This window comes from Moschus berezovskii, chromosome 23, assembly GCF_049115385.1.
Source record: "Moschus berezovskii isolate FMDL1 chromosome 23, NW_MosBer_1.0, whole genome shotgun sequence".
In the NCBI taxonomy this organism is placed as follows: domain Eukaryota; kingdom Metazoa; phylum Chordata; class Mammalia; order Artiodactyla; family Moschidae; genus Moschus; species Moschus berezovskii.
The window spans coordinates 12,299,785-12,316,456 of NC_142482.1; the positions used below are offsets into that span (position 1 = coordinate 12,299,785).

General features: G+C 37.5%; 1 protein-coding gene across 3 annotated transcripts in view; it reads right to left on the reverse strand.

Annotated features, from left to right (window-relative positions):
- The window catches only part of KHDRBS2 (KH RNA binding domain containing, signal transduction associated 2), a 795,143-nt gene that overhangs the window by 290,565 nt on the left and 487,906 nt on the right, over positions 1-16,672 (reverse strand). For all 3 annotated transcript variants that reach the window (XM_055406844.2, XM_088831069.1, XM_088831070.1), the window contains exon 5: positions 1,803-1,930. In XM_055406844.2, coding sequence (XP_055262819.1) covers positions 1,803-1,930 — 128 coding nt within the window. The remainder of the gene's footprint in view (positions 1-1,802; positions 1,931-16,672) is intronic.

The window sequence follows — 16,672 nt, forward strand, 5'->3', positions numbered from 1 at the left end:
ATAAAAAGACTAGTTCCCTGTATACTCACTCAATACATACTTGGTGGTGGTGTTTTAGTTATTAAGTTATGTCCATCTCTTTTGACCCCATGGATGGACTATAGTCTGCCAGGCACCTCTGTCCATGAGATTTCCCAGGAAAGAATATTGGAGTGGATTGCCATTTCCTTCTCCTTTAATACATAATTTACACCATAAAAAAACAGCCAAAATTATCACTGTTTTAACTACAAAAATGACAATTTCATTACTTAAACCCTATGATATGATCAATTTTATATTATTTGCAGTGATGTCATCCCCCAATCCATAAAAATGGGGTTAATATAAGGGTCATATAAAAGGCTAATTCCATAAAAGGTATATCCATAAAAATAAACTAATGTTTCTGGGTAGCATTAGAAAGCTCAATTTTAAAAAAATTTTAAAGAATGAAATGTAAAAATTATCACTGAAACATTTTCAGAAGGTTTTTCATTAATCAAAGTAATTGCATAATTGCCAGGTTTCACATTTAGATAGTCAATTATTCCCTTGATACTTTATTTGGGAAATTTGTCATTCTTAACTTGTTTTCCTGATAAGTATAAATTTTTGATGTGTGTGATTAAAGGTTAAAACCAGTGATGGAAGGTGGTTAAAATGTTTGGGACATAATTAGAAATAAAAAAGGGACAACCCAGAGGTATAGGGTGAGGAAAGAGCTGGGAAGGATTTCAGGATGGGAGGATAGCTGTAACTGATTCATGTTGATGTATGGCAAAAATTGTCACAATATTGTTAGTAATTATTCTCCAATTAAAATAAATAATTTAATTAAAAAGAAAAATAAATTAATGGTGATGTTAATAAATGCAAATAAAAGGCAAATTGAATTAGTAAAGTATCTTGGAATCTCTTAAGATGGTTTCTAGGCAATATATGAAATACTACTCTAATTCTAAAACTTTTAGAGATTTGAAAGCCAACTTCAACAGGATAAAGAAGACAGACCTACACAGTCTCTGTGTGAAATGTGTGAGTATTTTTCACTTTACCTCTTTATAGAACAATTCTTTCTGTTGAAAGGCTGACAAACACAGAATCCTACAAAACAAATTCTGATACAGAAAGATTCCAGTTTGTTTGGGAAGTGAATAATATCAAATAAAATATTCTCTGATGACATTGCACAACCAAATATAACTAAACTTTATAGGTATTCTTACTCTCATCCATGTAGGTAATATACATCTGGCTTTCTGGACTCTTTATTTATTTAAATATCTACTTACTTACCTCCATCTATCATTATCCTCATTTATCTCTACTTCTATCTGGCAAGACTGCATCAATTCAAGAGCCACCTAAGGCACTGAAAATATTTGAAATTTTCCCTTTATGCAAGGTCATCCTGGTTCAAAGATGTGTATAAATATATCATCTGCTTGCCTTAATCCTGGGGACAAGACCAGAGTAAAAAGTCTCAGGTTTGCTCCTCTTTTCTTTTGGAACAGTTGTTAAGAGCTCAGACTCTGAATTTTGGAGTCAGAGCTCCAAAATTTCCTGTGTGTTCTCAGGCATATTGGTTACATCTTTATCTGTTGCTCACCTCTAGATAATGCTTAACCGTACACTGGTGATAATCTATGTAAAGCTCTTATGAGCTATATAAGCATCTGTCTTTATTGGTTTTTTTTGTCATTGGTGGTTATTGTTGCTGATGTTGTTTATTCCTAGCTGTGATCATGACCCAGAACAGGCTGGCAAGGGATTGCCATACTTAGTGACTGTTAATTTATTTAAAGCTAGAAGTAATGTACCTTGATGGAGCTGTGGGAGCTATTCTTATCCCTCTGCCTCTAACACCTCTGCCACGACCAGAGTCCTCTGAGCCATTTAAGTAAGATAATTCACGTAGTTGTTCCTGACGAATTTCATCATTATAGTCCTAGAAGAAAAAAAAACATGACCTGTTGAGTTAAAATGGGACCTGAAGTTCTTAGAACTGAACAAACACAGTAAGAAAAAGTATTTTTCCGTTTATTTGCTGGAGACATATACAAAAATCCAAAATGATGTAAAAGTAAGCATAGTTTAATTTCTTAGTTTTATAGAGATATCAAGGAAGTACACAGCAGGAAATCATATGAGATTTGAACGGATATCACTTTATATGTTAGCCAGAAAAGAAAAGATAACAATAGAGAACAAGATCTTAGAAGGTGCCACGGTTATGGTTGCTCATAAGAGGATTACCGAGAAACAACTTTACTGGAATGAGTATGTGCAGATTGTGGATGACTGCATAACACTCAATCATCCCTGACACATAAACTGAAGGGGGTCAACTCCAAGGACCAAAGTAGACACTGTGCTAAAGTAATTTAAAAGTTCAAGTGAATGGCCAGTTTCAGACAACTGGGAAGCTATGCAATTGAACTAAGCAACTTGATGAGTAATGTTTAAAAATAAATACTTTCCTATGTGTTCTAGCTCGTAGAAGACAATGGCAAGCCACTCCAGTACTATTGCCTGGAGAATCCCATGGATGGAGGAGCCTGGTAGGCTGCAGTCCATGGGGTCGATAGGGGTCGGACACGACTGAGCAACTTCACTTTCACTTTTCACTTTCACACATTGGAGAAGGAAATGGCAACCCATTCCAGTGTTCTTGCCTGGAGAATCCCAGGGAAGGGGGAGCCTGGTGGACTTCCGTCTATGGGGTCACACAGAGTCGGACACGACTGAAGTGACTTAGCAGCAGCAGCATGTGTTCTAGCTATGGGCTGATGGAGAATAATAGCCAGAGCAGAAGGCAAACTTCATATCAGTCAGAGATTGGGTCAAAGTCAAAGAGAATAGCTTGGTCCTGCACCAGTGTGGAAACATATCTGTCATTTAAATAGGACCAAAGAATGACCTGAGTCACTGAAGATGAATGCTATCTGCAAAAACTAGTGTCAGTCTTATGTGTTCCTCTTTTTACTACTACACTTATGTGAATGTATACACACACACAAACTCCTGGTGGAGCAATGCAAAACTGGATAATTGGTATTTTTGCTAAACGGGCAATTAAAGTAAATTCTATTTCATTAAAGATGGGTTTAAGTGAAAGTCATGAGCTATCTAGGAAATGAGATGAGAAATATTTGTAGCAATGTTTGGGTTAAAATAAATGATGTCCGAGGTCTTGTTGTGGACAGTTGAGACAGGTTAGCGCTATACATGTGAGTTATATAACAGCACATGGAAACCGTGCACTCATCTGCATAGCCCAGCCTAGAAGATGGGGTGATGCATGCAATCTACAAGCGTTTCTAACACAAACTTTACCTCATGCTCCAGAAACTACTTTGTTCACAAGTAAAAGTACTAGTCACTCCAAAGCATTTACTTTTTATTTTTAACCTGTTACATTCATGTTCACCCTGTTCAACACCTGACTATAGTGATAATGGATTCAGGAGAGTAGATTGACAGAAGAGCTATTGAAAATTAACAAGTCATATATTACTCAATTTATACATATTATTTTTCACATTCACACAACAATCAAACTGAAGAATTAACATGCCTAATATTTTATTAGGATTGGGGAATGTTACAAATTGCTACTTCTGATTGAAATGACCAGTCACTATCAAATGAAAAATTAATTCCATAATGTTTCCCATGTAATATTCCTAATTTGGCAGCAGATATTTGCAGCTTCTTATCTAATGAAAATCCATGGACCCCAAAAGTTTTTTTTTAATTTATGTTAATTGAAGAATGATTACAATATTGTAATGTTTTTGTCATACATCAATGTGAATCAGCCATAGGTATACACACATGTGTCTATTCCATCCTGAATCCCCTTTCATGTCTCTCACCACCCTATCCCTCCAGGTTGTCGTGAATTATAAAAAAAGAGACAGATTCTAATTCTTGCAACATTGAAGGCTGAGAAAAAGTTAAAAAATTGCAGACAAATTTATACATGTAATTTTACTTTAGATCATATCTTATGACAGAATTAGACAATGTACTATTATGTATATTAATGTCAAAATTTAACACTAAGATTAAGTTAGCTCTTAGTGTAAGCAAAACACTATTACTAATATGTAATCAAATTTCTTATGAGCTAGTTAGATATACTTTATTTTATTTGAGGCTAATTACTTTACAATATTATACTGGTTGGTTTTGCCATACATTGACATGAATCCGCCCCGGGTGTACATGTGTTTCCAGGGTTGTGGTGGCCAACCAAACTTAGAGCTGTAACTGCAGATTTAACTGACAATAGAATTCCTCTTGCTTTGTTCCGAACTCATATTGCTCCCAAGACCATCTACCCAAAAGCAACTTACAGTCAATGATCAAATGTGATTGAAATGCTAAAATAAGTGATACCTGGAAGTCACAGGTCTCCTCTGCCTATATCACAAGGATTTCTAGACAACCAAGCTGAATTTCTCTGTAATGCCATTTTCCCAGGATGTCTAGGACCTCTCTTTGCTTTGGGTCAGATACTCTATTGTGAGGGCTGTCAGCAGCCTTCCTTGCCTCCCTCCTTACTTACTCATTAATTTTTTTAGCCATAAGAACATTTTCACTAATGAAGTCCTTACATGTTTAAGTCAAGTTAATCCTGATTTGGAAGAACCAGAACTAACATAGAGAATGCTAACAAAATCAAGTTCCTAACATTACAGGCTGAAAGCTTTGGTAAATCCATTGATGTTAACGCTGGTGGAGCCTATTCTGTTCAATATACCTTATACTCTGATTAATTAGAATATTTGCCATTCTGTTATTTTAAAATGATTACATACAGATTAAACATGGAATGGATTCCTAAATGTTGCTAAGTCATATCTGACTCTTTGTGATGCCATGGACTATTGTCCACCGGGCTCCCCTGTCTATGAAATTTTCCAGGCAAGAATATTGGAGTGGGTTGCCATTCCTTCTCCAGGGTATCTTCTCAATCCAGAGATCAAACATGGGTCTCCTTCATTGCAGGCAGATTCTTTGTCATCTAAGCCATGAGGGAAGCCCCACTGACTAGCAAAAAGGATAATAATTAATGTTTTAAGAAAATAAATTGAATGTTGTCCAATTTTCTAAATCACTTCATTTAGTAAAAAAGTATGGAAGAGTCACAGAGTGAGCATAACAAATCATGTTTTAGGCTTTAGCTTTGGTAGATGAACTGTGGAAACAATGAAATTTTACTTAGTATGTACCTGTGTGATGGAGTGAGAAAGGATGGGCAACCACAAGCTGTTCAAGAATGCTTTAGTGGAAGGTGCACAGTATGACTTGGGAAGGTAGGAATAAAAGACATTTTAATGCTGAAATGGCTAGAAGTATAATAACACCATTAACCAGAGAAATAAAGGAATGAGAAAAGTTTGAATGTTGAGAAATTATATTTGATCTTGATAACCTTAGTTTAAAATGTTAAGGAAGCATTAAGGTTTATATTAGAAATTCAGAGATAGGTTGGGGTAGTAATTTTCAACGTCATTTGCACATATCTGTGATAAATGAAACAGATATTGCATAAGAGAATTGCGAAGTAACATAGTGACACTTTTTAATCATACTTTTAATGCTAATTTATATCATTGAAGAAAAATCAGTTGATATGTTAATTACAGTATTAGGACTATTAAATGACCAGGTTTTGCATAACTCAAACTTTTCTAGGTATACAACTAAAGTATATATACCAATGTATTTATAGTAATAAAGCATCTAGCTCTTTCATATAAATGAAAAATAATTTGAAATGCCCAAATGTAAAGATACTGAAACTCTAAGTATTCTCTAGACTAAATATATCTTGTGTATTATTTTCATGACATAAATATAATTTTCTAAACTCCAAAGCTTTTAATTGTGTATTATGTGCTCATATCCAGTTCTTCATTAAGCACAGATCAAACTTTGAATTAATCATTCATTACTAGGTCTACCCTTATGGCAGAAAGTGAAGAGGAACTCAAAAGCCTCTTGATGAAAGTGAAAGAGGAGAGTGAAAAGGTTGGCTTGAAGCTCAACATTCAGAAAACAAAGATCATGGCATTTGGTCCCATCACTTCATGGGAAATAGATGGGGAAACAGTGGAAACAGTGTCAGACTTTATTTTTTGGGGCTCCAAAATCACTGCAGATGCTGATTGCAGCCATGAAATTAAAAGACGCTTGCTCCTTGGAAGGAAAGTTATGACCAACCTTGATAGTATATTAAAAGGCAGAGACATTACTTTGCCAACCAAGGTCCATCTAGTCAAGGCAATGGTTTTTCCCGTGGTCATGTATGGATGTGAGAGTTGGACTGTGAAGAAAGCTGATCGCCGAAGAATCGATGCTTTTGAACTGTGGTGTTGGAGAAGACTCTTGAGAGTCCCTTATACTGCAAGGAGATCCAACCAGTCCATTCTAAAGGAGATCAATCCTGGATGTTCATTGGAGGGACTGATGCTAAAGCTGAAATTGCAATACTTTGGCCACCTCATGTGACTAGTTGACTCACTGGAAAAGACTCTGATGCTGGGAAAGGTTGGGGGCGGGAGTAGAAGGGGACGACGGAGAATGAGATGGCTGGATGGCATCACCTACTCTGTGGACATGAGTTTGAGTGTACTCCGGGAGTTGGTGATGGACAGGGAGGCCTGGCGTGCTGTGATTCATGGGGTCGCGGAGAGTCGGACACGACTGAGCGACTGAACTGAACTGAACTGACTAGGTCAGGAATCCAGCTGAAAATAGACAATCCTAGTAGACATTTAATTGAGGAATATGTTTCTGATATTTTATTACCTAGAATCTTAAACATACTAGCAAAAAAAAAAAAATGCTCCACGACTGCATTTCAAATGTGATATTATCAAAAATATACTACAACCTGAATTGGAGACAATATGTTTGAGTAGAAGGACTTGAGGTCACCTCCTCTCAAAAAAACAAAAAAAACCCACCAAGATCACAACTAAATGTTGACCAACCATAAACCAAAAACACTGTAACAAACAAAAAATGATAGTCTACATCCAAAGACAGAGAAGAAGCCACAATGAGATGGTAGGAGGGATGCATTTGTGTTATAATTAAATCCAATATCCACTGGGTAGGTGACCCACAAACTGGACAATAATTATACTGCAGAAAATCTCCCACAGAAGTGATCATCTGGAGACACACAGTAGGCTCCCAAGACTGGGGAGTCTGGCATTAGGAAGCGGAGCTTCCAAAGCATTTGGTTTGGAGGCCAGTGAGGATTAATCTCAGGAGCTCTACAAGATTTGGGGAAAGAAATTCTGCTCTTGGAGGCACAGACAAGCTCTTGTGCACACTGGGACCCAGGGATAAAGCAGCAACTTCACAGGAACATGGGAAAGACCATGGTTTTGAAGGGTCTTTTGTGGTGGCAGGGGCAGCTGTGGCTCACTGTAGGAATGAGGACATCAGTGATACAGGGACCATGAAGTACTAACTGTCATGAGCCCTCTGGAGCTAACATTTTGGCAATAAGATCTGGACCCACCCAATAGACTATAGTCTCCAGTACTAGCATGCTTCAGGCCAAACAACCAACAGAGCCGAAACCCAGATTCACATATCAGCAGATAGGCTGCCAAAAGTGCTACTGAGCTAACAGCCACCTGTAAACACAACCTTTGGAATGGCCCTTCCCTCAAGAGATCCTGCACACTAGTGGTCAGACACCAGTCCCTCCAACCAGGAAGCCTGAACAAGCTTCTAGTCCAGTCTCACTCACTAAGAGCAGACACTAGAAGAAAGTGGAGCTACAATCCTGCAGCCTGTGGAATGGAGGCTATGAATATAGACAAAATCAGAGAATGGCAGAGAAATATGTCCCAGATGAGGGGACAAAATAAAACCCCAGAAGAACAACTAAGTGAAATGGAGGTAGAAAATCTACTCCAAAACAAATCAGAATAATGATGGTAAAGATACGCAAGGTCTTGGAGAAAATGGAGATACAGACCTAGAAGATATAAGAAATTTTTAACAAAGAGCTAGAAGATAGAACAAACAGAGCTGAAGAATAAAATAACTGAAGTAGAACATACACGAGAAGGAATCAGGAGCAGAATAAACGAGGCAGAAAAACCGATAAGTGATCTTTTTTTTTTAATTTATTATTTTTTTATTAGAGGCTAATTACTTTACAATATTATATTGGTTGGTTTTTCCATATATTGACATGAATCCGCCCCTGGTGTATATGTGTCCCCCTTCTTGAACCCCCCTTCCCACCTCCCTCCTCCCCATATCCTCACTCTGGGTCAACCCCGTGCACCAGCCCTGAGCATCCTGTATCGTGAAAGTTAAGAGACCTCTGGGACAATACTAAATGCACCAAGATTTGCATTATATAGGTTCCAAAGGAGAAGAGATAGAAAGAGACAGAAAATATTCAAAGAGAAAATAAATGAAAACTTCATGAAAGGGGAACAAAAACAGTCGAGCACATTCAGAAAGTGCAGAGATTCCCATACAAGAAAAGCCAAGGAAGAACATGCCAAAACACATGCTAATAAAATTGACAAAACTTAGGGACTGCAAGGAGATCCAACCAGTCCATTCTAAAGAAGATCAATCCTGGATGTTCATTGGAAGGACTGATGCTAAAGATGAAACTCCAATACTTTGGCCACCTCATGCGACGTGTTGACTCACTGGAAAAGACTCTGATGCTGGGAAGGATTGGGGGAGGGAGGAGAAGGGGACGACAGAGAATGAGATGGCTATATGGTATCACCGACTCGATGGACATGAGTTTGAGTGAACTCTAAGAGTTGGTGATGGACAGGAAGGCCTGGCGTGCTGTGATTCATGGGGTCGCAAAGAGTCAGACACGACTGAGCGACTGAACTGAACTTAACGACAAAGAAAATGCACTAAAAGCAGCAAAGGAAAATCAATAAATAACAAACAAGGGAATCCCAAAAGACTATCATCTGATTTTGTTCATCAGAAACTTGGCGGAGATTTGAATGATATACATATATATATAGTGATGAAATGGAAAAGCTTTAAACCAATAATACACATAAAAGCAATGCTCTCATTCAGATCTGAAGGAGAAACTAAATGATCTAAAACAAGCAAAATCTAAGAAAATGGTAATAAGGATATTTGTTGTTGTTCAGTCACTAAGTCAAGTCTGACTCTTTGAAACCCCATGGGCTACAGTATGCCAGGTTTTCCTGTCCTCCACTGTCTCCTAGAGTTTGCTTAAGTTCATGTCCATTGAGTTGGTGATGCTATCTAAGTATCTCATAATACATATCAATAATTACTTTAGGTTTAAGTGGATTAAATGTTCCAACCAAAAGACAGACTGGCTGAATGGATACAAAAACAAGACCATATACACGGTGTCTACAAGAGACCCACTTCAGACCTAGGAACACAAGGAACACATGCAGACTGAAAGTGAGGAGATGGAAGACATTGCTTCATGCAAAAAGAATTCAAAAGAAAGCTGGAGTAGCAGTATTAATATCAGACAAAATGGACTTTAAAATAAAGACTTACAGAAAACAAGGAAGAGCACCACATAATGATCAAGGAATCAATTCAAGAAGAAGACATAACAAGTGTAAATGTACATGCACCAAACACAGGAGCACCTCAAAACACAAGTGAATGCTAAGAGTCATGAAAGTCAAGAAGCAACAGTTAGCACTGGACATGGAACAACTGACTGGTTCCAAATTGAGAAAGGAGTATGTCAAGGCTGTATATTGTCACCCTGCTTATTTAAATTATATGCAGAGTACATCATGGAAAATACTGGACTGGATAAAGCACAACCTGGGATCAAGATTGCCGGGAGAAATATCAGTAACCTCAGATACGAAGATGGCACCACTCTATGGCAGAAAGTGAAGAAGGACTAAAGAGACTCTTGTTGAAAATGAAAGAGGAGAATGAAAAAGTTGGCTTAAAATTCAATATTCAGAAAACTAAGATCATGACATCTGGTCCCATCACTTCATAGAAAATATAAGGGGAAACAGTGACACACTTTACCTTTTTGGGCTCCAAAATCACTGCAGATGATGACTTCAGCCATTAAAAGACACTTGCTGCTTGGAAGAAAAGTTATGACCAACATAGACAGCATATAAAAAGCAGAGACATTACTTTGCCAACAAAGGTCTGTCTCATCAAAGCTATGGTTTTTCCAATAGTCATGTATGGATGTTAGAGTTGGACTAAAAAGAAAGCCGAGAGTAGAAGAATTGATGCCTTTGAACTGTGGTATTGGAGAAGACTCTTGCCAGTCCTTTGGACAGCAAGGAGATCCAATCAATCCATCCTCACAGAAATCAGTCCTGAATATTCATTGGAAGGACTGATATTGAAGCTGAAACTCCATGTCTTTGGCCACCTGATATGAAGAACTGACTCATGGGGAAACAAACAATAACAACAACAACAAAAAAAAAAAAAAACCTAATGCTAGGAAATATTGCAGGCAGGAGGAGAAGATGAGATTCTTGGATGGCATCACTGACTTTATGGACATGAGTCTGAGCAAGCTCCTGGTGTTGGTGAGAGACAAGGAAGTCTTGCATTCGGCAGTCCATGGGGTTGCAAAGAGTCAGACACGACTGAACAACTGAGCTGAACTGAACTGAACAGCCATGAAAGGGGAAATTGACAGTGACTCAATAATAGTGGGGGGCTTTAATGTTCTACTTACTTCAATGGATAGACCATTCGGACTGTTAAGGAAACAGTTTTACATGACACATTAGACCAGATAGAATTAATGGGACATTCCATTCAAAAACAGCAGAATACACTTTCTTTTCAATTGCATACAGAATATTGTCTAGAATAGATCACATCTTGAGTCACAAATCAATCCTTGGTAAATACAAGAAAACTGAAGTCATATCAAGAATCTTTCTGACCACAACACTATGAAGTTAGAAATCAACAACAAGAAATCCATCAGACTTTAGGAATCAAAATATAGGAAGCAAACACATGGAGGTTAAACAATATGCTACTAAATAACCAATGGATCACTTAAGAAATCAAAGAAAAAATTTAAAAATACATAGAGACAAATGATAACAAAAGCAAGGTTATCCAAGACATACGGGATGCAGCAAAGCTTTTATAAATGGGAAATTTATAGAAAAACAAGTTTACCTCGGAAAACAAGAAAAATCACAAATAATCAACCTAAACTTTTCCTTAAAACAACTAGAGGAAGAAGAACAAGCAAAACCCAAAGTTAGTAGAAGGAAAGGAACCATAAAAATCAAAGCAGAAATAAATGAAATAGCAATGAAGAAAACAATAACAAAGCTTAATGACACTAAAAGTTCGTTCTATGGAAAGATAAAATTTATAAACCTTCAGCCAGACTTATCAAGCAAAAAAGGAGAGGAATCAAATCAATAAAATTATTAATGAAAAATGAGAAGTTACCAGTGACACTGCAAAAATACAAAGGATCATAAAAGACTACTATAAGCAAGTGTATGCCAATAAAATGGACAATCTAGAAGAAATGGATACATTTCTGAGAATTCCAAGTTCCAAGAGTAGTTCAGTCCCAAGAGTGAACCCACAAGAAATAGATAATAAGAAAAGAATAATTATAAGTATGATTTAAAATCTTCCAAAAGACAAAAATCCCGGAACATATGGCTTCTTAGGTGAATTCTATCAAATATTTAGAAAAGACTTAACACTTATCCTTCTCAAATTCTTCTGAAAGCTTGCAAAGGGATGGACACACTGCCAAGCTCACTCTACAAGGCCACCACTACCCTGATCACACACAAAAAAGACAACTACAGGCAAATATCATTGATGAACATAGATGCAAAAGTTTTCTTCAAAATATTAGTAAACAAAATCCAACAACACATTAAAAGGATCAGATAACATAGTCAAGTGGGATTTACCAAGTGCGCAGATGCAAGGATTCTTCAGTATATGCAAATTAATAAATGTGATACACCATACTAACAAACTGAATAAAAACCATTTGATCATCTCAGTGGATTCAGTAAAAGCCTTTGACAAAATTAAATAAACATTTATGATAAAAACTTCCCAGAAAGTGGGCATAGAGAGAAACAACCTCAACACATTAAAGGCCATATATATATATATGAAAAACCTACAACAAACATCATTCTCAATGATAAAAATGGAATCATTTCATCTAAAAGCTGGAACAAGCCAAGAATGTCCTTTATTAATTACTCTAGTCTTTATTAATCAATATAGTTTGGAAGTCCTAGTCAAAGTAATCAGACAAGGAAAGGGAATAAAAGGAATCCATACTGGAAAAGGATAAAACTGTCACTATTTGCAGATGACATGATATTACATGTAAAATATCTTAAAGATGCCACCAGACACTACTAGTGATAATCAAGGAATTTTGCATAGTTGCAGGATGTGAAATTAGTATACAGAAAACTTTTTCATTTCTATACACTAAAGATGAAAAATCAGAAAGAGAAATTAAGGAAACAACCCCTCTTACCATTACTGCAAAAAGTAAAATCAGATCAGATCAGATCAGATCAGTCGCTCAGTCGTGTCCGACTCTCCGCGACCCCATGAATCACAGCACGCCAGGCCTCCCTGTCCATCACCAACTCCCGGAGTACACTCAAACTCATGTCCACAGAGTCGGTGATGCCATCCAGCCATCTCATTCTCTGTCGTCCCCCTCTCCTCCCGCCCCCAACATTTCCCAGCATCAGAGTCTTTTCCAGTGAGTCAACTCGTCGCATGAGGTGGCCAAAGTATTGCAGTTTCAGCTTTAGCATCAGTCCTTCCAATGAACATCCAGGATTGATCTCCTTTAGAATGGACTGGTTGGATCTCCTTGCAGTATAAGGGACTCTCAAGAGTTTTCTCCAACACCACAGTTCAAAAGCATCGATTCTTCGACGATCAGCCTTCTTCACAGTCCAACTCTCAAAATACTTAGCCCCAATTAAAATAAATAAATTAAGAGTAAATAAATAAATTTAAAAAAGAAAGCAAAAGGCTTGGACACGGAAAATATGATACTGAAATAAGAAAGTGAAAATGACATTAGTTCAGTTCAGTTCAGTCACTCAGTCATGTCCGACTCTTTGCGACCCCCTGAACCACAGCACGCCAGGCCTCCCTGTCCATCACCAACTCTTGGAGTTCACTGAAACTCATGTCCATCAAGTCGGTTATGCCATCCAGCCATCTCATTCTCTGCTGTCCCTGTCTCCTCCTATCCCCAATCCCTGCTAGCATCAGACTCTTTTCCAGTGAGTCAACTCGTCGCATGAGGTGGCCAAAGTATTGGAGTTTCAGCTTCAGCATAAGTCCTTCCAATGAACACCCAGGATTGATTTCTTTTAGAATGGACTGGTTGGATCTCCTTGCAGTCCAAGGGACTCTCAAGAGTCTTCTCCAGCACCGCAGTTCAAAAGCATCAATTCTTCGGCGCTCAGCTTTCTTCACAGTCCAACTCTCACATGCATACATGACCACGGGAAAAACCATAACCTTGACTAGACGGACCTTTGTTGGCATAGGCAGAGGCAAAGATAGACCATATTCTTGGATGGGAAGAATTAATGTTTTGAAAGTGAGTGTACCAGCCAAAGCAATCTACAGATTGAATGCAATCTATTTTAAATTACCAATGGTATTTATCAAAGAATTAGAAAAAGAAAAAAAAAAAACTTTATAATTTTTATGGAACACAAAAGACTTCAAATAGTCAAAATAATCTTTAGCAAGAAAAATGAAGCTGGGAGATTCAGGCTTCTTGATTTCACACTATAACACAAACCTACAGTAGTCAAGATAGTATGGTAAAGGCAGAAAAACAGAAATATAAATTGGTTGTATTCTTTGCAGTTGATGATGAAGAGGTTCTATACAGTCAGCAAAAAAAGACCTAAAGCTGACTGTGGCTCTGATCAAGAACTCTTTATTGCAAATTTCAGGCTTATGTTAAGGAAAGTAGGGAAAGCCACTAGGCCATTCAGATGAAGCCTGAATCAAATCCTTTATGATTATAGGCTGGAGATGACAAATAGATTCAAGGGATTAGATCTGGTGGACAGAGTATTGGAAGAACTACGGACATTGTACAGGAGGCAGTGATCAAAACCATCCTAAAGAAAAAGAAATTCAAGAAGGCAAAGTGATTGTCTAAATAAGTTTTACAAATGTATGAAAAAAGAGGAAAAGTGAAAGGCAAAGGAGAAAGAGAAATACAAATCAAAATGAAGGCAGAGATCCAGAGACTAGAAAAGAGAAATAAGAAGGTCTTCTTAAATGTGCAATGTGAAGAAATAGAGGAAAAGAATATAATGGGAAAGACTAGATATCTCTTCAGGAAAATTAGAGAGATCAAGGGTACACTTCATGCTAGTATGGGCATGATAAAGGGCAGGAAGAGTAAGGACCTAACAGAAGTAGAAAAGAGGTGGCAAGAATTACACAGAACTATATGAAAAAGGTCTTAATGACTCAGATAACCATGGTGGTTGTGGTCACTCACCTAGAGCTAAATATCCTGGAATGTGAAGTCAAGTGGGCCTAAGGAAGAATTACTATGAACAAAACTAGTGGAGGTGATGGAATTCCAAATGAACTATTTAAATTCCTAAAAGATGTTGTTGTTGAAGTACTGCACTCAATATGTCAGCAAGTTTGTAAAACTCAGAAGTGGCCACAGGATTGGAAATGGTCAGTTTTCATTCCAGTCTCAAAGAAGGGCAATGCCAAAGAAAGTTCAAACTACCACACAATTGTGCTCATTTCCCATGCTAGCAAGGTTATGCTCAAAATCCTTCAAGCTAGGCGTCATTAAGTATATGAATCAAGAACTTCCAGATGTACAAGTTGGGTTTAGAAAAGGCTGGGGAAACAGAGATCAAATTGCCAACATTTGTTGGATCATAGAGAAAGCCAGGGAATTCCAGAAAAACATCAGTTCCACCTACTATGCTAGAGCATTTGACTATGTAGATCACAACAAACTGGAAACTTCTTAAGGAGATGGGAATATCATCTTTACCTGTCACCATTTTACCTGTCTCTTGAGCAAACTGTATGTAGATCAAGAAACATTTAGATCCCAACATGCAACAACAGTCTGGTTCAAAATGGGAAAGGAGTTCAACAAGGCTGTATATTGTCACCTAGCTTACTTACCTTGTATGTAGAGTATATTATGCAAAATATCAGGCTGGTGAATCACAAGCTCGAATCAAGATTTCTGGGAGAAACATCAACACCCTTAGATATGCAGATGATACCAATCTAATGGCATAAAGTGAAGAAGAACTAAAGAAACTCTTAAAAAAAGTGAAAGAGGAAAGTGAGAAAGCTGGTTTTGAAACTCAACATTCAAAAAAAAAAAAATATGGCACATCCAGGTCCTTTCATGACAAATAGAAGGAGAAAAATTGAAAGTGGTGACAGACTTTATTTTCTTGTACTTCAAAATCACTGTGTGAAATGAATCCCCAATCCAGGTTTGATGCATGATACAGGATGCTTGGGGCTGGTGCACTGGGATGAACCAGAGGGATGAGATGGGGAGGGAGGTGGGGCGGGTTCAAGATGGGGAACACATGTACCCCTGGGGCAGATTCATGTCAATGTATGGCAAAACCAATACAATAATGCAAAGTAATTATCCTCCAATTAAAACAAATAAATTTAAAAATTAAAAAAAAAAAATCACTGTGGACAGGGACTGAAGCCATGAAATTAGAAGGTTGCTCCTTGGAAGAAAAGCTATGACAAACCTAGACAGCATATTGAAATGCAGAGACATCACTTTGTTGACAAAATCTGCACAATCAAAACTATGTCTTTTCTATTAGTTATGTATAGATGTGAGAATTAGACCATAAAGAAGTCTGAGGACCAAAGAATTCATGCTTTGGGATTGTGGTGCTGAAGAAAATTTTTGAGTGTCCCTTTGACTGTAAGGAAATCAAATCAGTAAATTCTAAAGAAAATCAACCCTGAATATTCATCAGAAGTTCTGATACTGAAGCTCCAACACTTTGGCCACCTGAGAAGAGATAATTCCCTGGAAGAATCCCTGATGATGGGAAAGACTGAGGGCATAGGAGACAGGGGTGGCAGAGTATGAGACAGTTTGATAACATTATGACTCAATGGACATGAATTTGAGAAAACTCTGGGGGACAGTGAAGGACATGGGAGCCTGGCTTGCTGCGATCTTTGGGGTCACAAAGAGTCAGACAGGACTTAGCAACTGAACAACAGTATAGAGCAATGAAACAGGATAGAAAGCCTAGAAATAAACCTGTGCACCTATGGTCAACTAACTGATGACAAATCAGGCAAAAGTATACAATGGGGAACAGATAATTTATTCAATAATTATTGCATCAAAAGCTGGACTGCTACATGTAAAAAAATAAAACAGAACACTCCCTAATATTATACACAAAAATAAATTCAAAATGGATTAGACACCTAAATGTAAGGCCAGAGAGTATAACACACTCTTAGGGGAAAACATAGGGAGAATACATTTAGATGTAAATTGCAACAAGATTTTTTGCATCACGTCTTAGAGTAATGAAAATAGAAATCAAACGGAACTAATCAAACTTAAAAGATTTTGCACAGCAAAGGA